Genomic DNA, 25,654 nt, shown 5'->3' with positions numbered 1-25,654 from the left:
TTTACAGATCAATTGCTTTATTTTTATCTCAAAAGCCATAACAACAAACAGCAAGTAACATAAACTGTTGACACAGAGATATGTCTCACCTGTCGGCATATAATTTTGTAAAAGATAATCTGATGGACAGCAACATGATTTAGAATTCATTCGCTGGACCGTTATCTAGTATGCAGGGCCTGAAAATAATCGTCTAACTGATATTTAGATATAAGAAGATGTGTAATGAGTGCCAAGGAGACAACTTTCCATCCAAGTCACAATTTGTAAAAGTAAACCATTATAAGTCAAAGTACGGCCTTCAACATGGAGCCTTGGCTCACACCAAACAGCAAGCTATAAAGGGCCCCAAAAATGACTAGTGTAAAACCATTCAAACAGGAAAACCAACGGTCCAATCTATATAAAAAACGAGAAACAAGAAACACTTATGAACCACACCAGTACCAGGCACCCGACCCAGGATATGTACTGATAGAAATGCAACTTTAAGCCACTGTCATACAAGTGAGAGGTTTAGCTAGCTATAAAACCAGGTTTAATCCACCATTTTCAACATAAGGAAATGCCTGTACCAAGTCAGGAATATGACATTTGTTTTCCATTCGTTTGATGTGTTTGAGCATTTGAATTTGCCATTTGATAAGGGACTTTCCAATTTGAATTTTCCTTGGAGTTCGGTATTTTGGTTATTTTACTTTTTGCTAATTAATTCAAATCAAAGTCACTGTAGCATGACGTAGGGGCAGGGCCTCAAAATAGTTGTCAAACTGATATGTACTGATAGTAATACAACTTTATATTAAATATCATTGATCTATCACAAGTATTTCCTATCAAACTAACTTAAGCAGAAAACTTAACATTGAAAATTGCTAATTATTTCAAAGTCACTGGACCATGACCTAGGGGGTAGGGCCTTGAAATAGGTGTCAAACTGATATGTACTGATAGTAATGCAACTTAATATTAAATATCATTGATCTATCACAAGTATTTCCTATCAAACTAACTTAAGCAGAAAAACTTGACATTGAAAATTGATAATTAATTCAAAGTTTCTGGACTATGACCTAGGGGGCAGGATTTGGAAATAGTCGTCAAACTGATATGTACTGATAGTAATGCAACTTTGTATAAAATATCAATGATCTATCACAAGTAATTCTTATCAAACTAACTTAAGCTGAAAACTTAACAATTGTTGATGCCGTCACCGCAGCCGTTGCCGGAAAAGCAATCCCTATGTCTCGCTTTCTGCGACTTTCTTGGCAGAAGAGACAAAAAACTATATGGTCATTACAGTTATATGTTTTATGATTTATGACAATAGTAGAAGCTGTTTCTTAAATGCATTACAATCTTCTATGTGCAAATTTTGCTTAGCACAATGCATAATCTACACATTGTCATTTGTCTTTGCTAGCATATGTCAGTTATTCATACCCAATTAGATTTCTTTAGATTTCTTTAGATTTCTTTCAGAGCTGAGGATGTGCAAACTTGTGCATATTTCTTTAATTAGTTTTTTACTGTGTTCTACAGCTACCCCTGTCCATTTTCTTATTTACTCAGGACTGAGGAGACCAAAAATATAGATTTAATTCAGAATTAAGGATGTGCCAACTTGCACAATATTCTTTAATTAGGTTTTACTGTGTTCTGCAGCTATCCCTGTCCATTTTCTTATTTAATCAGAGTCTAGAAATATTCATGCTTTGTCAGACAACCAAGCCATCGTATATAATTATGAAATCTCGGCAACTTATAAGTTCACCAACAAACTTATTATTATCATATATTAATACAAATGGACTCTAGATTTCCATATCTTTTTATTTCAGTCACCCTTAATCAATTAATAACATACTTTCAGTATCAATGTTTGAAAAGGGGCATAACTCTAGAACTGTAAAAGTGACCCCACCAAAACTCAAACTTGATCTGTGTTTTGTGGTATTGAGCATTGTGTATAAGTTTCATAACATTTGGTTAAGGCAAACTAAAGTTAAAGAACGGAAACGAAAAATTCAGGAATTTATTTATTTGTAAAGGGGCATAACTCTAGAACAGTAAAAGTGATGCCACCAAAATTCAAACTTGATATGTGTTTTGTGGTAATAAGCATTGTGTATAAGTTTCATAACATTTGGTTGAGGCAAACTAATGTTAGATAACGGAAACCAATTGTGGGACGTACGGACGTACAGACGGACAAGGGTTAAACTTAATGCCCCCTCCGCTACAGCGGGGGCATAAAAATTGGACGGATAAAGTGATTCCAATAAAGGGTGTGTAATTTTCTTTTATCAGTGAAAAATGTAAAGAATGCTAGATGTTTTAAAAGTATGTTTCATAATGAGTAAAAACTATGTTATCTAATCTGATCTATATGATATGAGTATGAATAAAAAGCGTTATGCTTCTGAAAACAAAACCAATACATGATTAAAAATAACAAGTGACTTGAATATTCAGGTCATTTGTGTTCAACAGAAAAACAATGTTTTTAACACTTTCTGATGGTCAGAGCACGCAAAATATGTTTTGTGATAAATACAGCTAATAATGGTCCTATTAGCTAGAGCTAATATCCAACCACTTCATTAATTAGAACAAAATTCCTTTATTGCCTGGTTTCCTGCATTAAATTTGATTCAAACTGTGAGCATCTTCATCTTTTCATAATATATGAAAAAAAAATTCAAAGTGCCAGATACCAATACCCTCATTCTATGGATGCAACTATGGGCAGGTACTTATGGTAAAGGTCACCAACACTATGACCTTGTTTAGTCCATGACCATAACTACAGTATTCTGAACTTTGAAACATAAAATATGAACACATTGGGTATTCTCGCATTACTAACAAATATTTCTTTCGCCCTTCTCATCGTCAAACTAACTTTCAAACAAATCATTATTCTAAAAACTTCTGTCAGAGAATTTCAATGTGGCATTATTTTCTGTATGTGGCTCAACATGTCAGTCAATGAAATCTTGTTATTGTCTGGTTCAAATGTTTGATTTGGATGAATCTTTACTCCTATTTCAAAGTCCCATCTATAACTGTTCAGTTTACATTCTCTGCAAGAAATAAATAAATTATGTAAAGTATATCAATATTGAAAACCATCAGAAACCAACTGAATTTGTTATCTTTTTTGTGTTTATCATTTCAACAGCTATTTTGCTTCAGTTAACAATCAATACATGGCTACAAGAGCTATGTATACTGGTTTTCTTTTTTTATAATTGTTGAACAAATTCAAATCAGAATATATGGGAGTACATGTATTTGCATTTACTGGTTAAATAACTGTGGCTAGTTATCAGCTTTAAAATATTCCTCAATTCCTCAAATTGTCAATATGGTCTTCAAGATAGTACCACATTCATGGAAGTATAACTTCGTTCTCTCAAATACTAGGATGGATGGATTGGTTTTAACATCCAGTGTCAAGTACTACATGCATATTGGACGAGAACCAATTAGTTAGAATAAATATGAATATTACTTGAACTATAAGCTGAGCCATTTTTTTATCATACAAGTTCACAGGGTAACAGTCTTTGCTCCTACTCCTAAATGTCTAATACTAAGTGGACAGAAGCTGCAAATGCAAATTTTTAAGTCTGATTTGACCAAGCATGGATCAAACCCATGAGGCAAGCATGTTACTATTAGCCACCTAAATACTAATTTCCAGTCTTTGCTGAATTTTAGTGAAAGATGACTGAATTATTTCATGTGGAATTTTTTAATTACAGATAACGTTTAACTTTAATACATACCTAGCTGAAGCTACACTATCTGGAGGTGCTTCAAATGTAGATGACCTGGATGTCAGGTTGTAAAAATATTTCCTGTTTGCAGATTTACTCAGGGCAATTGTCCAGGGTTCTGAAATTCCAATCACAAACATTAAATTTTCCCTTTAATTGCAACACATGTTTTAATATGGAACAGCAACACAATAAGGCATACATGTATATTTGGACAAGAATCAATTACCGGTAGTTAGAATAAATACTTGAACAACAAGCTGAGCCAATTTTCATCATGCTAGTTCACAGGGTAACAGTAGATGGTAGATGAGAATAAAAAACATTACTGACACCAAGTGATTAAAATAGCTCCATAACTCCCAAAAAAGTGAAAATTCAGTTTCTATTGATTTGTCAGAAACTGCATATAAAAAAAATAATTTTCTTCCAACCATGAAAACTGGAATCCAAGTATAACAGTACTTTCTATTTCTTGATAAGATTGGTTAATCAATTTCCATTACAAAAAAAAAAAATCCTCATAAGTTTGCTTGTTAATATTTTTACTAAGGTATAATCCCTTTTTTTCTGTTTTAAATACCCACCTTTCACAGTCTTCATAATACAAACACCAGTAGGAAGGAAACATCTTTCATCAGGCCTTTCTGGTGGGAAATAACACAAACGAGGTTGACCTGAACCTTTCACTCTTTTATATTCTAATCTAAAATATTTCAATTATATTTTTGTAAAATTTTATGAATACAGGCATATTCATTTTATAATTAGGAGAATGTCAATCTGAAATGTTACTGGCTAGATTAAAGACTTCAAGTACCTATCTGAAACTTACGACTGTTATTTGTCTCTAATACATTTAAGAATGAGGTTATAATGAACAACGTTAATACATGCAATGCAACCGTCCCTTGCAAATGCTGCAAAATATTTTGGTTCAACACGATGAACTGTGAGCTATGTTCACTTCTTATAACCCTTCTCAATGTTGTTGACTTTGTTTTGCAGTATTAATTAAATTTTCCACATTAACAGGGAGTAGAACATTATTGGAACTGATAACATGTCACATGGTATGGCATAACTAGATGAAGTTTGATGCCCTTTATCAACTAGAGGCTCTCAAGAGTTTGTGTCGCTCACCTGACTCTACTTTGGTTTTAGAAATCATGTAAAGATAGATAAAAATCATAACAGATACCCAAATAATGATTGAGGCCAAATTTGGATTAATATTGGTCCCGTTATTTAATAAAATATCCTGGTGGCCATCTTGAACAGTAAATTGGCAACAAAGTACCAACACTTGGTCAGCACTTCATAAGGAACATTCATGCCATGTTTGGTTTCATTCCATTCAGTGGTACTCTAAAAGAAGACATTTGTATGTATTTCCCATAGGGTCCTATGTTAAACTAAGCCCCCCCCCCCCCCCCTAGCGGCCATCTTGGATGATGGATCGACTGCACAGTAACAACACTTGGTCAGCAACTCATAAGGAACATTCATGCCATGTTTGGTTCAATTCCATTCAGTGGTTCTCTAAAAGAAGACAATTGTATGTATTTCCCATAGGGTCCTATGTTAAACTAAGTCTCCCGCTGTCGGCCATCTTGGATGATGGATCAGCTACAAAGTAACAACACTTGGTCAGCATCTCATAAGGAAGATTCATGCCATGTTTTGTTTCATTCCATTCAGTGGTTCTCTAAAAGATGACATTTGTATGTATTTCCCATAGGTCCTTTGTTAAACTAAGTCCCCTGCTGTCGGCCATCTTGGATGATGGACCGACTGCAAAGTAACAACACTTGGTCAGTACCTCATAAGGAACATTCATGCCATGTTTGGTTTCATTCCATTCAGTGGTTCGCTAAAAGAAGACATTTGTATGTATTTTCCATAGGTCCTTTGTTAAACTAAGTCCCCTGCTGTCGGCCATCTTGGATGATGGACCGACTGCAAAGTAACAACACTTGGTCAGCACCTCATAAGGAACATTCATGCCATGTTTGGTTTCATTCCATTCAGTGGTTCTCTAAAAGAAGACATTTGTATGTATTTCCCATAGGGTCCTATGTTAAACTAAGTCCCCCGCAGGCGGCCATCTTGGATGATGGATCGGCTACAAAGTAACAACACTTGGTCAGAACCTCATAAGGGACATTCATGCCATGTTTGGTTTCATTCCATTCAGTGGTTCTCTAAAAGAAGACATTTGTATGTATTTCCCATAGGGTCCTATGTTAAACTAAGTCCCCCGCAGGCGGCCATCTTGGATGATGGATCGGCTACAAAGTAACAACACTTGGTCAGAACCTCATAAGGGACATTCATGCCATGTTTGGTTTCATTCCATTCAGTGGTTCTCTAAAAGAAGTCATTTGTATGCATTTCCCATAGGGTCCTATGTTAAACTAAGTCCCCCGCTGGCGGCCATCTTGGATGATGGATCGGCTACAAAGTAACAACACTTGGTGAGCACCTCATAAGGAACATTCATGCCATGTTTGGTTTCATTCCATTCAGTGGTTCTCTAAAAGAAGTCATTTGTATGCATTTCCCTTAGGGTCCTATGTTAAACTAAGTCCCCTGCTGTCGGCCATCTTGGATGATGGATCAGCTACAAAGTAACAACACTTGGTCAGCATCTCATAAGGAAGATTCATGCCATGTTTTGTTTCATTCCATTCAGTGGTTCTCTAAAAGATGACATTTGTATGTATTTCCCATAGGTCCTTTGTTAAACTAAGTCCCCTGCTGTCGGCCATCTTGGATGATGGACCGACTGCAAAGTAACAACACTTGGTCAGTACCTCATAAGGAACATTCATGCCATGTTTGGTTTCATTCCATTCAGTGGGTCGCTAAAATAAGTCATTTGTATGCATTTCCCATAGGGTCCTATGTTAAACTAAGTCCCCTGCTGTCGGCCATCTTGGATGATGGACCGACTGCAAAGTAACAACACTTGGTCAGCACCTCATAAGGAACATTCATGCCATGTTTGGTTTCATTCCATTCAGTGGTTCTCTAAAAGAAGACATTTGTATGTATTTCCCATAGGGTCCTATGTTAAACTAAGTCCCCCGCAGGCGGCCATCTTGGATGATGGATCGGCTACAAAGTAACAACACTTGGTCAGAACCTCATAAGGGACATTCATGCCATGTTTGGTTTCATTCCATTCAGTGGTTCTCTAAAAGAAGACATTTGTATGTATTTCCCATAGGGTCCTATGTTAAACTAAGTCCCCTGCTGGCGGCCATCTTGGATGATGGACCGACTGCAAAGTAACAACACTTGGTCAGCATCTCATAAGGAACATTCATGCCATGTTTGGTTCCATTCCATTCAGTGGTTCCCTAAAAGAAGACATTTTTATGTATTTCCCATAGGGTCCTATGTTAAACTAAGTCCCCCGCTGGCAGCCATCTTGGATGATGGATCGGTTACAAAGTAACAACACTTGGTCAGCACCTCATAAGGAACATTCATGCCATGTTTGGTTTCATTCCATTCAGTGGTTCTCTAAAAGAAGTCATTTGTATGCATTTCCCATAGGGTCCTATGTTAAACTAAGTCCCCCGCTGGCGGCCATCTTGGATGATGGATCGGCTACAAAGTAACAACACTTGGTGAGCACCTCATAAGGAACATTCATGCCATGTTTGGTTTCATTCCATTCAGTGGTTCTCTAGAAGAAGTTCAAAATGTAAAAAGTTAACGCCGATGACGGACGACGCTGGACGACGCCGGATGCCGGACGCCGGACGCCAAGTGATGAGAAAAGCTCACTTGGCCCTTCGGGCCAGGTGAGCTAACAAGCTATGATGAAAAATAATGACTACATTCCATATATGTGCATGACGTATTTGGCAAACATAAAGTAGAATATTGCAGAAAATGGTTCACATGGTATGGCATAAACATATGAAACCCGGTGCCATACATCTAAAATATTGGTGACAATAAAATGGAATATTTTTGAGAACTTTGTTACTTGCAATCAGCTAAAAACTGAAATTGTAAAAATGCTTACTTGTAGTGGATCAAGGAATTTCAGTTTGAAAATAACTTTGAGCAATACAGAGAAATATATTAGAAAATAAAACAGAAATGTTCTTACTGTTTGATAGATCATGGGCTTAAACCAGAATAACCTGGTCCTTTAAAGGGGTATAAAAAAGTAACTAGGATTTTTAATATTTTACCAATTTATGTGCAAAGGCTATAAATCATTTTAAAGTTGCCTACAACTAATGAAAATTCTGGTACCATCAAATGCTAACTTCATATTTCAATGGTATAGTTGTGGAACAAATTAACTTTAAAAGGTTTAAAAATATAAATCTCACCTTTCAAATATCTGTCCTATCTGCTCAAACCTGTAGACATTTGGAGCAATAATAGGTGTCAAATTTGGTCTGGTCTTCTTTGTCACAGACTTTACAAACTTTTTCAATTTCTCCATCCTATCAAAATGACATATATCACATAAAAATAATAATACATGGCCTAAATTTAACTAGTACGTAAATGCACATTCTATTCAAGAAATTTTAAAGAAAAATGAATAGATAACTTTGAAAATACTTTTTGTATAATTAAAATAATTAAAAGTACAGAACCCAAAGCATAAGTGAAAACAACCTTGACTAAAAAAGAAAGAGTCATAATTAACTTTTCTTGTTAAAGTATTTGACTACTATCTTAAATAATCCTGATAAATCATACAGAAAATTGACAAGGGTCCATATGGCATGAAACAGGTCAAGGTAAGATGAACCCTGCCAGATGTACAACTTACAATCATTCCATACAACAAATATAGATTAGATATTGCTTAAAGTATCTGAGTTAGGGACCTCATCACAAAAAACTTAACATTGATCCATGAAGTGAGGTCAAGGTCAGGTGAACAATGTCTGACAGACATGTTTACCTTCAATTATTCTATATATATCAAATATAGTTATCCAATTACTCATAATAAATGAATAAAATAACTCTTGACAAAACACTTGTTTTTTAAAGCAGCTGCTGAACCATGAAAATTGAGACATATGCCAGAGAGAGATTTCAGGATATAAAGTATAAATATATACAAGATATGAAATTGCCCGGTTTTCTGGAATATAATAGCAAAGCCCTAATAAGGCTGCCAGATTAGTGTACCCTATATGTATTGCATTCTCTTTCACTGTTTGTAGGCGAGACAATTACTAACCTGTCTGTGAAATGAAGTTTTCTAACATCATTACCATATAAAAATAAAGCATCTAAAACATGGACTGTCATCAACCTTTTCTGTCCCATACCCTAACAATATAACAATTGATTTTTTCTACTATTTGTATAATAATTATGAAGCAACATGAAGCATATACATCTATTTTGAGTTGTTTAATATTCTTCATAAAAAAAATCAGATAGAAAATGAATTCAAACATCAATTTTCATTACAATAAGATAATGATGTAGTATTCAGAAATTATCAAAGGGCTTCATAAAATTTCAAAGTCTTATATAAAATCACATCAATGTAAGATAAATAAAAAATTAGGTCTTCTCTTGACTAATTACCATACACAATGTAGATTGTGGAAGAATGTTTATTCATGGTTTTTGGTATTTTGTATGACTGCAAACAGGAAAATATACCTCTCTTTTGGTTTTTAACTGTACGGTTTTAGTGATTCAAGACAACAACTTACATCATTATTATTTCTCAGAGCCCTGACGGCAGTCTTATATATATGTAACCAAAAAATATTCTTAAGGAAATAAAGTGGATATTTACTTAACTTAAAAAAATAAGTGAAATCTAAAGAGTATATAAGACTGAAATTTATTGTAAACAGTATGAAATATAGGATTCTCCGTCTCTGTACCTGTGGTGCATCTACATATTTTCATAGGTGTAAGGCAACCAAAAGTGAAATACTGATAGCATGAGTAAATAAAGTTTATTTCTTTGGTTGATGACTTTAATCATTTAAGACATCAAAACATAAAAAGAAATTGTTCATTGTTTTAATTATACCTCTCCTTTAAGCTCCTGAACAAACTCCACTTCTATTAAAGTTTTAGCTGGTAATTCAACATGTATATTGTCCTCGTCTAATTTCCTCCATTTACCTCGACCATCCCACTTAAACACATGTGACCTCTGCAATATAAATAAAGTAATCAATGATTCATTTTGCAGAAAATTTTACATTTATCAAATTACAAATAAAATATATAATTAGTTCCAGGTTTACCTTCTGTAAACTTGTATTTCTCTTAAGCCTTAAATTCCAGAAATGAAGGACTTTTTTCCAAGAAGTGATCAAAGAACTCAAAACACTACATGCAGTTTCTTTTTAATAAAACAGTACAATTACATTTTCTAAATGAATAAACAGCTGCGCCATGAGCGCATGATACGCCTGTCGTCTTGTGAAAAAAACATAATAAATGTTTTTGGAATAACACGGGGGTTGTACAGGAAGTCATGCTAAGTATATCCTGACTCATTCCTCTGAAATCCCCCTTTATTTAGTGAAGCTGCTGGTGGGATGTATATGGAAACCTTTAATCTTATTTTCACCAAAAAGTATACAGATTGTTTGACCATCATATATAACAAACAACTATATTAAGTTTCATGAAATTTGGATAAGATGTTCTCAAGTTACGGTGCGACATGTTTACGCCCGACAGAAGGACAGACGGACGCCGGACATTTGTATACCATAATACGTCCCATCAAAATTTGGCGGGCGTCTAAAAACAAGGCCAGGTCATCATTAATCTCTTCCAAATGAGCAGTCACTGGATATTAATGGATAGACCTGCAAATTATCTAATGTCTTCTTTTCTGATAACACACATGTATTCCTCTAATTCTCTGCTTCATGGTCATTCACACAATTTCTCAGAGAGAAATAAATAAACTGCTACTATTCAACCATATTAATCCAAACATAACTCTTTTAGCATCCACCCCCTCCCTTCCTCATGGTAAGTTTTTACATGTACTGTGCTTGCCTTCGCCATTACCTCTCCAAAATCATGGAATCTCAACCAGACTCAGAACTTTAATGGAGTTAGGACTCTGGTGAAGAAGCCAATGTGCATAAAAGTGTGTAAGGTTCAATGAAATCCTGTAATGTCCCCTTGCAAGATACTTTAATTTGTTTTCAATGTTTATATGTGCATTTGTGATTTCTAAGCAAAGGTGTACCAACCAGGTCCTGAACCGTCTTGAGTTTAATAGTTCAAAGGTTAATGATGAAACCTTGGAAATGTATTCAAGGCTTGAATAAATAACCAAAGACAGGTTTGGGCCAAGTAATCCACAGTTTAATTATAAATTCCAATTAGATGCAAACATATAGTTGGCAAAATATAGGCCAAAAACAAAAATACACAGATCAGCAAAACTGTGGTACTCCAAAATTTGCCCATTCTACCAAATAAATCATACGAAAGAGTTTTTATAGAGCTATTGTATCAATATCAAAACTGTTAATGAAAAGAAGTTGAACAGTTGTGCACAATTTATTATGAAAAAGATAAAGAACTTTAACAAAAAAGAAAATTAGTTTAATGAAATGCTTCTTTAACCACAGAAGTATCATGAAGGATATAGACAATATATAATTGTATTCTAAATTATAAACTTACTCCACAGCCTAACATATACCATCTCTTTCTCTCAACATTCCCTATCACATAACAGCGATAATCGAATGCACTTTTAATATTATGTAAATCTGTTGGTGAAAGTTTGTCTATATCATTTGTAATGTAGTCTGTGTCTTCTGTCTGAAGTATAAGTAGAATCATGACTAAAGTTATCGCAGAAGTATATAATCTGAACTGAAAATTAATGCTCCTGCGAATTTATAAAAAAAACATTTCATATTTTCTTGTGTTAAAATGTTGTCAAAATTAGAATTCTTTTCAATTGTTTATCGTGGTACAAACTTATTTCATTGTCTGAGGGTGGGAAAGGGTTATTTTCATGGAAAGTGTTAGTTAATTTTTCTTTATCCAATGACATGCTGATTGTTATTCATTCACCATTTTTGAGTGCACACTACAAGCCTCAGAAAGTTCTTTCAAGTCATAATGAAGTTTACTATCATTATACATCTCTTTTTGCATATGTAATGAATATATCCATCCTATACTCAAATAAAGGAGACACACTAATAAACATTAACTGTAAATGCTAAACTAGAGGCTCTCAAGAGCCTGTGTCGCTCACCTGAATTTACTAATGCTTTGAAAATCATGTAAAATAAGGTTAAAATCATAATTAATAGTATTAGATATTAGATATTATAATGAAAATTTTTGTAAAATTACTAACTTAGGGGCAGCAACACAACAACGGGTTGTCGAATTCGTCTGAAAATTTCAGGGCAGATAAATCTTAATCTGATGAACAGTTTTGCCACATGTCAAATTTGCTCTAAATGCTTTAGTTTCAGAGATATAAACCAAAAAACTACATTTTACCCCTATGTTCTATTTTTAACAAAGTCGGCCATGATGGTTGGAAGGCGGGGTCATCGGACAAATTTTTCAAACTAGATACCCTAATAATGATTATGGCCAAGTATGGTTAAATTTGTGTCAGTAGTTTCAGAGAAGAAGATTTTTGTAAAAGATTACAAAAATTTACAAAAAATTGTTAAAAATTGACTATTAAGGGCAATAACTCATAAAGGGGTCGACTGAAAATTTTGGTCATGACAACTTATTTGTAGATCTTACTTTGCTGAAATTCTTGCTGTTTACAGTTTATCTCTATCTATAATAATATTCTAGATAATAACCAAAAATTGCAAAATTTCCTTAAAATTACCAATTCAGGGGCAGCAATTCAACAACAGGTTGTCAGATTTGTCTGAAAATTTCAGGGCAGATAGATCTTGACCTGATAATCAGTTTTACCCTATGTCAGATTTACTCTAAATGCTTTGGTTTCAGAGATATAAGCCAAAATCTACATTTTACCCCTATGTTCTATTTTTAGCCATGGTGGCCATCTTGGTAAGGTTGGCGGGGTCATCGGACATATTTTTTAAACTAAATACCCTAATGATGATTGTGGCCAAGTTTGGTTAAATTTGGCTCAGTGGTTTCTGAGGAGAAGATTTTTGTAAAAAGCTAACGACGACAACGACGACGACGACGACGACGGACACCTTCGGGCCAGGTGAGCTAAAAAGGACTGTTTAAGTCAGATGAACTCACCCCAATTAAATCTGAAAATGCATTTGCTGGTGGCTGTTTAGAAGGAGCTGTTCTCACTTCATCTGGTACCTATGAATCAAAATACTCATAAAATGTCAAGAATACATAAGTTACTTCAGAAATTATTTTGAAGGGCTGTTTTAAAATAAGATATAAGTTTTCCATTATTAAAATTAGTTAAACATCACTCATCAGCCATTATAGAAACTGGTGATTAATACTTAATTGGCTCTCTGTTATCTTCACAAAAACAAGACCTATCAAGACACACAACTTGATATGATTTACCATGGAACAAAAATTGGGGGAAGAAAAATGCATAAAATATTTTTTACTGTCATTACTAAATACAATGCATTATATTGTTAGAAACATGTCTTTTCTTCATGTCAAAATTACTGGTAAGTAATCTAACAAAAATAAAAACAAAAACTCTCATTAGTTTTAGAAATGAACTAAAAATTTCTCACCTGCCACTTTACAAGACATTCACTTCTAGTATCTGATTGTCTGGCTTCATATAATTCTCTATTTATAAATAAATAAATATCATATAATATATGTAGTAAACAATATTTCACAGAGAACCTTTTTAATACACTCAATCTTTCCAAATCAATTGAACAAAAAGAAGTAGACTCTGAACACAATAACAATTGTTAATTGTTTAAATTCGATATATATATTATTAAATATTCATATTGTTTATTGGGACTAGTTTACTGTAAGAAACATGAACTGGATTTACATACAAATTTATGGTTGTCCACCATTACAGGAAAAAAGGTGTTTTCCTGCAGGTTTTTTTCATGTCACAAAAAGGAATTATTCTATGACACAGATAAAAACTGATTGTTTTAACAATGTCCCTATTTCAAATAGTGCAATGTTAAGATCAGTAAGAGAGTAAGTCCTAGAATGTTAAATTAACGGAAAATATAACATTAGTTTGGAGCTCATCTGTCCTCACAGAGGTTACTTCTAGATAGTTTCTGTCTCCTGTATCTAGAGTTTTATTCAATGATTTGCATTATTAACAAGTGAAACTGTGAGCTACTGCTCACTGATCATACCCCCACCGCAACTGGATAATTTTAATAGTGTAAAAATATGCAAGTGTTCGGTAAACAGGAAGTTGTTGAGTGATGAATCTTAAACGCATCACACGGTATAGCTGACTTATATAAACACTGAAACCAAATTTCAGAAATCCTTATGATGTAGTTCCTGAGAAAGATGCAACAAAAAATATTCATGGGACGGATGGACGGACTGACAGATGGACGGACGGACGGATGGACGGACGGACAGACAGAGGTAAAACAGTATACCCCCATTTTTTTTAAAGCAGGGGTATAATGATATAAAAAAGAGAAAGTTTTTACATTAAACAAAAAACAAATGAGTAAATACATATATCAAGTAGACTCTTATGCTTTTAATTACAAATTATATAACAGAATAAAAATTACTTACGTATTTTGAGTAAATGCTTGAATTTTCTTTAATCCAGCTATCTGCATCTTTCCTAACCTGAAGAAAGAAAACAATAATTTGTAATTAAACATCTTTTTTCAAGAAAGAACAAGATGATTTTAATCCATATTAGAATAAAATGGGATGTGGGGTATATGTCAATGGAACAGAACGCCAACAACATAAAAAAACAAAGGTCAACATACCCTCTTCAACAACTGACCAGTGGCTATACAATATGTCAAAATTCAAAATGGCCCAAGTCTAAAAAAAAGTTTACCAACAAATTAACTGAGACTATCAAATATGTACTGTCAACTCCAAAGTCTCCAATTTAAAAAAATTAAGATATGACAAAAGTCAGCCACTTATAAGGTTCCTGACTTAAGACATCAATATGTGTTAGGGTAAAACTAGACTTTGACATTTGCAATTGTTTTTTTTATTCTTTCCATATATTTTTTTCTGAGTTCCTCTTGTGAGTTTCCATATCTTAAATTTGTAAAAATACATATACAATACAAACTTTGTACAATCTTTACATGAAAATCTTTTAAAAAATTTGACTTAAATACAAATAACACTTACGTATTGTTAGAATTAAACATGTATGTAAAGAATTGTTCACTTTCTTCTAACACATCATAAGGCACTATCTCATTGATATCCTGTGAAGATGTTGATACTAAAAGTTTATTCAACTCAAGATTTATCTCATGGAAATATTGTCGAACAGTGTCTATATCATTTGATAAATTTTTACACACTATATATCTGAAAGAAAGTAAAAAAAAACTATTGATATCTATAAATCCTACATAAAGTTATTATAAAAACTTAAAATATACAATAAAGTAATGCTTCAAAGTTTGGTGACTATATATGTTGACTGCATCTATTTCAATGAACTTCAAATAAAGGACACCACAGATATAAGTCTGCCCCATATCTTGACTTACAAGTAATAATTGGATTGGTAGAAAACTAAAATTTACGACAAAAGAGATGATTTAATTTTTCTCACTGCAAACCTTCCATTTCCATTCCAGCAGCACCTGTTTAAAGAGCTGATATCTTCCAATTGATACAATATTCAAGGGCTTACATTTTATTTCATGATTTCCTTGATACTGTTTACAAGGAAACTTTACAGTACATGTATTGATTGAGTTATGGAATATATGTGTCACAGATGACAATGGATATATTTCACAACCCCAATCCTGTCCTCTTATCCTTAATTGTCATAAAACAAAATGAGTTTTACTTTTAATGAGTTATATGAAGGGTGGTTTTACATTTTAGCTATAGGTTGCACTTCTGTAAATATCAACAATGCAATTTCCTATAGGAACTCCTTTCACGGCTAAAACTGTACCACTTTTACCTTGAAGTTTTGAAAAAAAAATACATCCTAGAATGTAAAGTTCATATGCACTACAATTTTTTTCAAAGGTCAAAATATAGGGCTGTGCGGCATATTTTCAACGTTTATATGCCCCCAACTTCTAAGATTTTAAACTTACATTAAAATTCTATACTACCCTACCTTCATTTAAGGATTCCCACAGATTTTAACTTGATCACTATGAATATGTATATTTACTGGTAACATTCCCAAGTTATGTCTCTACGAGATGAAACATAGAGATCATATCCGGGAACCAGAACATAAACAAAATTAATTATCTATGAATATTATAGATCTCCCCAAAAGAGGCGTGGTTTGAGAAACAGCTATATTTACAAAATGCAACCTATAATAACATTTATTCCTATAGAAAACTTTCTAAAAACACTTTTTCTCACAACAATACTTATTTATCAGAATTATAGCCTTAAAGAAATCACTGCATATACTCAAGTTTTCTTTTACAGTACATTTTATACCCCCACCCCTGTATCAATTTTTTAAAGAATTTGAAAACAAGACTTTAATTATTTCCAGCTTACCCTATGAGCATGTTTTCTGACATGAAATGTCTAGAACCTGTTTGAAACTATTTTGATAACAAATTGAAAGCATTTCAGAACACTATAAATGTAATGTTTAGCAGCTAATCATTCCAACATTCAAGATTATATAAAGTATCCAATCCTGCCTCTGTCTCCAGACCACATCTTACTGTATGCCTATTTGTCAATGAAAGTTCACAATTACTGCCTCAAATGCCCTAAAGAGGCGTGGTTTGAGAAACAGCTGTATTTACAAAGTGCAACCTATAGTGTTTTTTTTTTTAACTGAATTTATGATGCGTGATTGCCTCCTTGGTATTGTCTCTCTCTTTTTATGTAGTTCCCCCTGGTGTCATGAGGGAAACAACATATAATTAGTTTTTTAAATTATAAATAGCAGCAACAGCTTATAGAGAATTTTTTCTTTGACGAAACTGAGCATATAAAACACAAGCGCATTTCATTAAACAAATGAAAGTACCTATAAATCAACATTTATGATGCAAAGCTTAAATTTCACAGAATGCAGGATTAAAATCTTTAAACTTTGTTTTGTTTGTACTTATTTATCGCAGTGATTATATGCTGAGTGAACTCTTTTTTCAATATGAATAGAATAAACTGAGACATAAATAGATAATGATAAACAAATTATGACAATTTACCTTTCAGAATTTGCTGGTCTACTGGTTACAGGTTTTATAATGGAGATTTTGTTAAAAATTCTGTACATTAAATATACAAGACCTATGCTAAATGGTGTGAATAAATCAAACAGCTTGCATACAAAATGACCACCTGAAAAAAAGTTGTGCATTAAATAAACAATGTAACATTCTGCGTACTATCACACAAAGGTGAATAATCATCCTATTTAAATTCAATATACCGAGCAAATTTAGTTCCATAGTACTGTATTTTCATTGTGTTCTGTAAACATTGCCATTCACAATGGTACATCTTATATTTTTTCAGACTTTAATGTGCAATGTGTTGAAATTTATGTCTGAATACACAAAGTGGAAGAACTGCCACATAAAAGTGCTAGTTCTGAATATTTTTTTGATTACACTGTTTTTCTGAAATAGACAAGGTGTCTGCAATATTAAAATTCATTTTATAAATTTTGGTATAATTATTTATCAGTCTCAGCTACTTGTTGGTTTTCTGTCTCATTTAGTATTTTTGTAATTTTTTTGTATTGCAAATCTAATTTTATCTTCATTTTGCAAAACAATGTTATGATAATTTCATTTGTCAGTCCTAATTTATACTTACCTGTCCTTAAAATAGAGATGGCCACCAGAAACTGGCAAAGATACAGTTGCTTAGATAAAATTTCTTGAATATTCTCTTGTCCTTCCACTGAAAATCCCTGAAATCAACCGATAATGTCAATTTAATTTTTGCAAGTGTTGCAATTAATGTTGCATTTTTTTTAATAAATAAATATACTTTTCACTTTAACTGTACAATTTCACATCTGGTCAAATGATTCAAATATATTCAGGCTTCTATTATTCTATATACAGTCAGAGATCAACAGTGTGAGGTAAAAACTTTTTTTTTAAATTGTCCCTAAGTTATTTCTTGTCTGATTTCAATGATTGTTTTTCCATTAACTACAGAACTATCTGTACTTACGTTATAAAATTTTACTCAGTACTTGGAGTACAAAATTTGTGCTCAAAACACAAAATCCAGTATTTTGATTAGTTGAATTCTGAGTCTGAGTACGATAATTGTACTCCAAATTTCTATGTTTGATGGATTCTTCCATCTTCACTAGCTATTTAGTGACAATTTTAAAGTTCTTTATCAACTAATTGGAGTTCCTGGGTATGTTTCTCTTTTCTCTTTCAATTAAAGAACCTTAGTGAGCGCGCTCACATACCCCATGTTCCCACATTGTCATTGGAGAAATAAAATAAGTGTAAGAAAAAAAAATTGTATAAGAAAAAAAAATTGAATCATAATTTCCTGTCAATATGCAAATCTACATAGTATGTCCTTATTATCTACAAACTTTCATGAAACTCTGTTGTGTGGTTTCAGAGGAGTTGTGATGACAAACTGTTGCAAAAGTTCATTGAAGCAAATAAGTGCAAAGGGGCGTAACACTAAGAAAAAAAAATGAATCGTAATTTCCTGTTGATATGCACAACTAAAAAGTATGTCCTTATTATCTGAAAAGGTTTCATGAAATTCTGTTGTGTGGTTTCAGAGGAGTTGCGATGACAAACTGTTGCAGTAGTACATTAAAGTGAATAAGTTCAAAGGGGCGTAACTCCTGGAAAAAATTGAATCTTAATTTCCTGTCGATATGCACATCTACGTAGTATGTCCTTATTATCTGAAAAGGTTTCATGAAATTCTGTTGTGTGGTTTCAGAGGAGTTGCGATGACAAATTGTTGCAGTAGTACATTAAAGCAAATAAGTTCAAAGGGGCGTAACTCCAGGAAAAAAAATTGAATCTTAATTTCCTGCTGATATTCACATCTAAGTAGTATGTCCTTATTATCTGAAAAGGTTTCGTGAAAATTCTGTTGTTTGGTTTGAAAACAGTTGCGATGACAAAAGGTTGCAGTAGTATTTTTGGCAAATAAGTTCAAAGGAGCTACTCCTGGAAAATAAATTGAATCATAATTTCCTGTCGATATGCACATCTACGTAGTATGTCCTTATTACCTGAAAAGGTTTCATGAAATTCTGTTGTGTGGTTTGAGAGGAGTTGCGATGACAAAAGGTTGCAGTAGTATATTTGGCAAATAAGTTCAAAGGGGCGTAACTCCTGGAAAAAAATTGAATCGTAATTTCCTGTCGATATGCACATCTAAGTTGTATGTCCTTATTATCTGAAAAGGTTTCATGAAATTCTGTTGTGTGGTTTGAGAGGAGTTGCGATGACAAACTGTTGCAGTAGTACATTAAAGTAAATAAGTTCAAAGGGGCGTAACTCCTAGAAAAATAAAATGCTCCGCTGGAGCGCAGCTTGATACGACCGCAGAGGTCGAACCCTAAACAGTTGGGGCAAGTATGGACACAACATTCAAGCTTGATACAGCACTGAATTTGGATTGTAATTAAATATTTGACACAGCATAGGTTTCTGACACAGAATAAATGTGGTCTAAGAACTTAAAAATTTTTAATTTATCTATTCAAACCATATCATTATTATTTGCTTTTATATATAAATCAGAAATAACCAATTTAAAATGGAAAATTTTAAAGAAAAAAAGGAAAAAAAGGAAAAAAAAATCCCCCCCCAAATTTTTTTAACCCCCTTATGATTCATCACCCCCAAACTCAATCCCAGCCTTAACTTTGTGGTATGGTACCTTGCAGTACACACAAATGTGATGGACTGTGAAACTAAGATCAGGAGTTTTGGAGATTTGGACTCAGATCAGGATGTTTTTAAGTGACATAAATTCTGTCGTAAATGTAACCGTGTGCTGTAGAAATTGTCTGTTAAAGTGTGTTTTCTTCAACTTTCCATCCGAATGTATTATGTTTATAGTACCTTTGTACTTATAAATTTTCTCTATCTTTTTAAACTTTCAACTTGTTCAATCTAACATTCTTCTTTTTCAGTATGTTCTTTAAATTTCTTAGGTCATATCTTTTTTACCATTATTCATTGCAATCAGAACATTTGCTTATCTATCTGCAAGTAGATCTTTTATTTTTATCTTTATGCAAGTAGATTTTTAATGCATGATAAGTAACACATTCAAACTGTAATCATGGGTCATAGTAATTATATAAATTTCAATTTAAGCCTTGAAAGGAAGTATAGAACCCTCAAATAATTTTCAAATTATTATTTTTTTATTTGTCCTAAAACATTTAAAATCATTTAATTACCATCCTTTTATGATTATTTGTTCAATTTATATTTTATTTATATTCTTTTAAAAATTTACATTATTTAAAGGAAAGTAACTTAAAACAGGATAAATCAAGGGAAGTAACCCAACATTCATTTTAAATAAACAAAGTTTTATTACACAACGGCAGTTAGCCTGAGGTAAAAATCGTTTATTACCAGTATGTTTGACACCCAAGGTGACAAGTGAGGCCATATAACTATGCATGTTAATTGATTTACAGGTAAAATATAACTTCAGTAATGTCAGTTACGCCAGATATATATACACGGGATTTGTTTGTCTTCAATGGGAGGTCGGGAGGAGACCCCTGAAAACGGGATTATTGTACTCCCGTCGGGAGGTTCACATGTATGAACTGTACAATTTCAGAGAGATCCATACACTTGAACACAAGTTATTGTCTGGAAACAAGAAAAATGCTTGTTTTTTGGCCCCAAATTCCTAAACATTTAGGGCAATTACCCCCAAACTCAAACCCAGCTTTCCCTTTGTGATATGGAACCTTGCAGTACAATTTCATAAAGATCCATACACTTACACACAAGTTATTGTCCTGAAACTAGAAAAATGCTTGTTTTTTTGCCCCTTTATGGCCCCTAATTCCTCAAATTTCTAGGGAATTACCCCCAAAATCAATCCCAGCCTTCCCTCTGTGGTTTGGTACCTTGCAGTACAATTTCAGAGAGATCCATACACTTGAACACAAGTTATTGTCTGGAAACTAGAAAAATGCTTATTTTTGGCCCCTTTTTGGCCCCTTATTCCTAAACGTTGTGGGCAATTACCCCCAAAATCAATTCCAGCTTTCCCTTTGTGATATGGAACCTTGTAGTACAATTTCATAAAGATCCATACACTTACACACAAGTTATTGTCAGGAAACTAGAAAAATGCTTGTTTTTTGCCCCTTTATGGCCCCTAATTCCTAAAATTTGGAGGCAATTACCCCCAAAATCAATCCCATCATTCCCTTTGTGATATGGAACCTTATGGTACAATGTCAGAGAGATCCATACACTTACACACAAGTTATTGTCATGAAACTAGAAAAATGTTTTTTTTCCCCTTTTTGGCCCCTAATTCCTAAAATTTGGAGGCAATTACCCCCAAAATCAATCCCAGCATTCCCTTTGTGATATGGAACCTTGTGGTACAATGTCAGAGAGATCCATACACTAACACACAAGTTATGTCTGGAAGTTACAAAAATGCTTATTTTTGGCCCCTTTTTGGCCCCTAATTCCTTAACTGTTGGTACCATAACCCCCAAAATCAATCCCCACCTTCCTTTTGTGGTATTGAACCTTAAGGTAAAATTTCATAGAGATCCATTAACTTAAACTAAAGTTAGAGTGCGAAAACCAATGTGTCTTCGGACGACGAAGCCGGACAACGACGACGACGACGACGACGACGCCAACGTCATACTAATATACGACCACAAAAATTTTTTGCGGTTGTATAAAAATGGATCGTAATTTCCTGTTGATATGCACAACTACATAGTATGTCCTTATTATCTTAAAAGGTTTCGTGAAATTCTGTTGTGTGGTTTGAGAGGAGTTGCGATGACAAGAAATAGGACTGACGGACTGACGGACTGACGGACAAACAGACGGACGGACAGACGGACGGGTCAAAAACATTATACCCTTCGCAACTCGTTGCGTGGGGTATAATTATTGTACAACATGTGTTTTTATATAAAATATACAGAGCACAATTTTCAAGGTTGGAAACACTTTTGACGTCAGACTGTACATGTAGATGCATTTATCTATTCTTACCCCATCTGCCATTACAAAATGTACACCCTTTCCATCTGTATTTTCTTTAACAAATTGTATGAAAGCTGCTTGATTATCTGGGTTAAATATGTCACCATCACCTTCTGCACCTCCCACTCCTGTAGGTTATAACAATTAAGTATAATTATATCAAAATTTAAAAAAATATTTCAGAATGTAAAAACTTTAATAAAACTAGAACACTTACTTGTTGGCCATGGGAAGTCTTGCTTGCACATTTTTGTGTGAGGCACATTTACAAATAAATTATACTGATGTAAACAAAGCTGTACATTTCAAGGTGATATTAATTATCGTAATATTGCCACATAGTCACTGGGCAAACAAAATCTAACTAGATTCATAAATTCAAAGACTCATAACTCCTTAAAAAGTCAACTGATAAAAATTTCTTGTGAATATGCACATCTACATAATATAACCTTGTTATCTGCAAAGTTTCATGAAATTCATGTTGAGTAGTTGCGATGAAAAACTGTTGCAGTAGTATATTTAGGCCAAAATTTTAAGTTCAAAGGGGCATAGCTCCTAGAAAAAAAATTGTATCATAATTTCCTGTCGATATGCACATCTACATGTACATAGTATGTCCTTATCATCTATAAAGAGTCATGAAATTCTGTTGTGTGGTTTTAGAGGAGTTGCAATGACAAACTGTTGCAGTAGTATATTGATACCAAAATTCAAAGTTCAAAGGAGTATAACTCATAGAAAAATAATCAATTTAGAGCATGAACTTTTAGGTAAAGTGATGATTTGGTCCAGTTTGAAAAGGTAAAAAATTAGTATGTCTGAAGCTGTCAAACTGAATTATAGACGCCCTCAACATAAAATTGTCCATATTTTGAGTAAAGGCAGATAGACTTTTCTATAATTATGATATATGTAATTTGTCCCAAAAGTAGTACACTACACTATAAAAGTATTTTTTTGGATAGAGCAGGTGCGATTTTTTTAATCTGCATTTTTTGTCTATAAGAAATGCACTATGAAATAACTGTGTTCTGGTGCCAGTGTTTGTTATAAGTCTGTTTTGTTTTACTAACATCATTCTGTCAGGTGTTCATTATAGTTTTTATAAGAATTCTTCAACTGCTTTAGAAATTGTCTATATCATTTGGTCTCTGGGTGGAGAGTTGTCTCATTGGCAATCATACCTTTTTATAACAACTCCTAGAAATAAAATGAATCTTAATTTCTGGTCCATATACACATCTACCATACATAATATGTCAATATTATCTACAAAGTTTCATGAAATTCTGTTGTGTGTTTTCAGAGGAGTCGCTATGACAAACTACTGCAGTAGTACATTAAGGCCAAATTTCTAACTTTAAAGGGGCATAACTCCTAGGAAAAACAATGAATCATAATTTCCTGTTGATATGCAAATCTGCATGGTATGTCCTTATCATCTACAAAGTTTCATGAATTTCTGTTGAGTTGGGACGACAAGAACAGGAGTAAGAAACGGACAGAAGACAGGGTCAAAATCATTATACCCTACCTACTGTGTTGCGTGGGGTATAATGACATATACATGTTTATCATGTTAACATAACTCCCCTCTTTCAGAAATATTAAGTCCTTACCATAATATGGTTCAAACATTTCAGCAGGACCTGCAAAGAAATCCTCCAATTTAAAGTCACATGGCCCTCTCAATGTCATCCCAAATCCTTTTGCTTCAGCTTTACTCCTCCACAGTACATATTCACTGAATCCACCAGGACCAGCACAAATATCAGCAAAATATAACAATTCTGAATGATTCATCAATGGTTTCTAAAACAATTAAAGAACCTTAGTGACCGCGCTCACATACCCCACGTCCCCACATTGTCATTGGAGAAATAAAATAAGTGTAAGAAAAAATAATTGTATTAGAAAAAAAAATTGAATCATAATTTCCTGTCAATATGCACATCTACATAGTATGTCCTTATTATCTACACAGTTTCATGAAATTCTGTTGTGTGGTTTGAGAGGAGTTGCGATGACAAAAGGTTGCAGTAGTATATTGGGCAAATAAGTTCAAAGGGGCTTTACTCCTGGAAAAAAAATTGAATCGTAATTTCCTGTCGATATGCACATCTACGTAGTATGTCCTTATTATCTGAAAAGGTTTCGTTAAATTCTGTTGTGTGGTTTGAGAGGAGTTGCGATGACAAAAGGTTGCAGTAGTATATTGGGCAAATAAGTTCAAAGGGGCGTAACTCCTGGAAAAAAAATTGAATCGTAATTTCCTGTCGATATGCACATCTACGTAGTATGTCCTTATTATCTGAAAAGGTTTCATGAAATTCTGTTGTGTGGTTTGAGAGGAGTTGCGATGACAAAAGGTTGCAGTAGTATATTTGGCAAATAAGTTCAAAGGGGCGTAACTCCTGGAAAAAAAATTGAATCGTAATTTCCTGTTAATGTGCACATCTACGTTGTATGTCCTTATTATCTGAAAAGGTTTCATGAAATTCTGTTGTGTGGTTTGAGAGGAGTTGCGATGACAAAAGGTTGCAGTAGTACATTAAAGTAAATAAGTTCAAAGGGGCGTAACTCCTAGAAAAAAAATTGAATCGTAATTTCCTGTCGATATGCACAACTACATAGTATGTCCTTATTATCTAAAAAGGTTTCGTGAAATTCTGTTGTGTGGTTTGAGAGGAGTTGCGATGACAAGAAATAGGACTGACGGACTGACGGACGGAGGGGTCAAAAACATTATACCCTGCGCAACTCGTTGTGTGGGGTATAATAAAACAGCATGTGTTTCTATTTTGTCTTCATGTATCATAAATCTATATAAAAAGCATTTTAATATGATGTTCCTCAAATGCTTTTGAGTACACACCTGTGGTATAATATGAATATATTGCATGTTAGCTGATCAACAACGTCATGATATCTTAGGGCTGTTCCCATAGTGTAAAGGAGGTTATTGAACGATGACGTAAGAATATAAGCATTCTACGGGAAAATGCATGAATGTGAAACTGAATGCCATCAAAACACAGAAATATAAACAAACAATGATAAAAATTAGTTGAATGCCAATGGTCATAGATAAAAGTAAGATAATCATTTAACTTCGTCCAAACTGTCCATGTACAATGTATGTTATTTTAAATCGTTAAAGCATGTCACTAATAAAGTTTTTTCATCTTTTACCTTAATGTTAATAGTGTCTTAAATTAAGGGAACAGCAAACATTTGCCTTTGACCTAGAGAGCTTCGATCCAAAAGAATTGCTGTATTTGTCCTATTAGAATAGAAATATTTAATGGGGCTTGAATTTATACTGATTTTACCACGGGTTTGCACTTTACGCCAATATTTTACCCTCGCTATAGCTACAAAATATATTTAGCATAAAGGGTCAACCCGTGGTAAAATCAGTATAAACTAATCCCCCATGAATTATTTCTTAAACATCATATTTGAAATTTTACATTGTAACATGTAATGTGCATAAAGACT

General features: G+C 33.5%; 1 protein-coding gene and 1 long non-coding RNA gene across 4 annotated transcripts in view; one reads left to right on the top strand and one right to left on the bottom strand.

The window, feature by feature from the left end:
• LOC127738211 (cap-specific mRNA (nucleoside-2'-O-)-methyltransferase 1-like) overlaps positions 1 to 25,654 on the bottom strand; it is a 35,144-nt gene continuing 9,490 nt past the window's right edge. Inside the window, exons 8-22 of the mRNA XM_052249379.1 lie at positions 23,773 to 23,965; positions 22,160 to 22,278; positions 17,754 to 17,850; positions 17,141 to 17,273; positions 15,108 to 15,293; positions 14,520 to 14,576; positions 13,514 to 13,571; positions 13,044 to 13,112; positions 11,463 to 11,603; positions 9,835 to 9,960; positions 9,019 to 9,110; positions 8,147 to 8,263; positions 4,376 to 4,494; positions 3,798 to 3,906; positions 1 to 3,089 (exon numbers count right to left, since the gene is read on the bottom strand). Of these exons, the coding sequence (XP_052105339.1) occupies positions 2,951 to 3,089; positions 3,798 to 3,906; positions 4,376 to 4,494; positions 8,147 to 8,263; positions 9,019 to 9,110; positions 9,835 to 9,960; positions 11,463 to 11,603; positions 13,044 to 13,112; positions 13,514 to 13,571; positions 14,520 to 14,576; positions 15,108 to 15,293; positions 17,141 to 17,273; positions 17,754 to 17,850; positions 22,160 to 22,278; positions 23,773 to 23,965 (1,755 nt within the window). The 3' untranslated portion in view covers positions 1 to 2,950. The remainder of the gene's footprint in view (positions 3,090 to 3,797; positions 3,907 to 4,375; positions 4,495 to 8,146; positions 8,264 to 9,018; positions 9,111 to 9,834; positions 9,961 to 11,462; positions 11,604 to 13,043; positions 13,113 to 13,513; positions 13,572 to 14,519; positions 14,577 to 15,107; positions 15,294 to 17,140; positions 17,274 to 17,753; positions 17,851 to 22,159; positions 22,279 to 23,772; positions 23,966 to 25,654) is intronic.
• On the top strand, positions 18,650 to 24,930 carry LOC127738216 (uncharacterized). 3 transcript variants are annotated; one of them, XR_007999963.1, is made up of 3 exons: positions 18,650 to 18,669; positions 19,173 to 19,222; positions 24,355 to 24,930. It is a non-coding gene; the product is annotated as an uncharacterized LOC127738216 (long non-coding RNA). The 3 variants fall into 3 exon arrangements; XR_007999961.1 differs by lacking the exon at positions 18,650 to 18,669 and adding an exon at positions 18,676 to 18,836; XR_007999962.1 differs by lacking the exon at positions 18,650 to 18,669 and adding an exon at positions 18,971 to 19,005.

The sequence above is a fragment of the Mytilus californianus genome, unplaced genomic scaffold, assembly GCF_021869535.1.
Source record: "Mytilus californianus isolate M0D057914Y unplaced genomic scaffold, xbMytCali1.0.p SCAF_4, whole genome shotgun sequence".
Taxonomy (NCBI): domain Eukaryota; kingdom Metazoa; phylum Mollusca; class Bivalvia; order Mytilida; family Mytilidae; genus Mytilus; species Mytilus californianus.
This window is presented reverse-complemented; position numbering and strand designations above follow the sequence as displayed.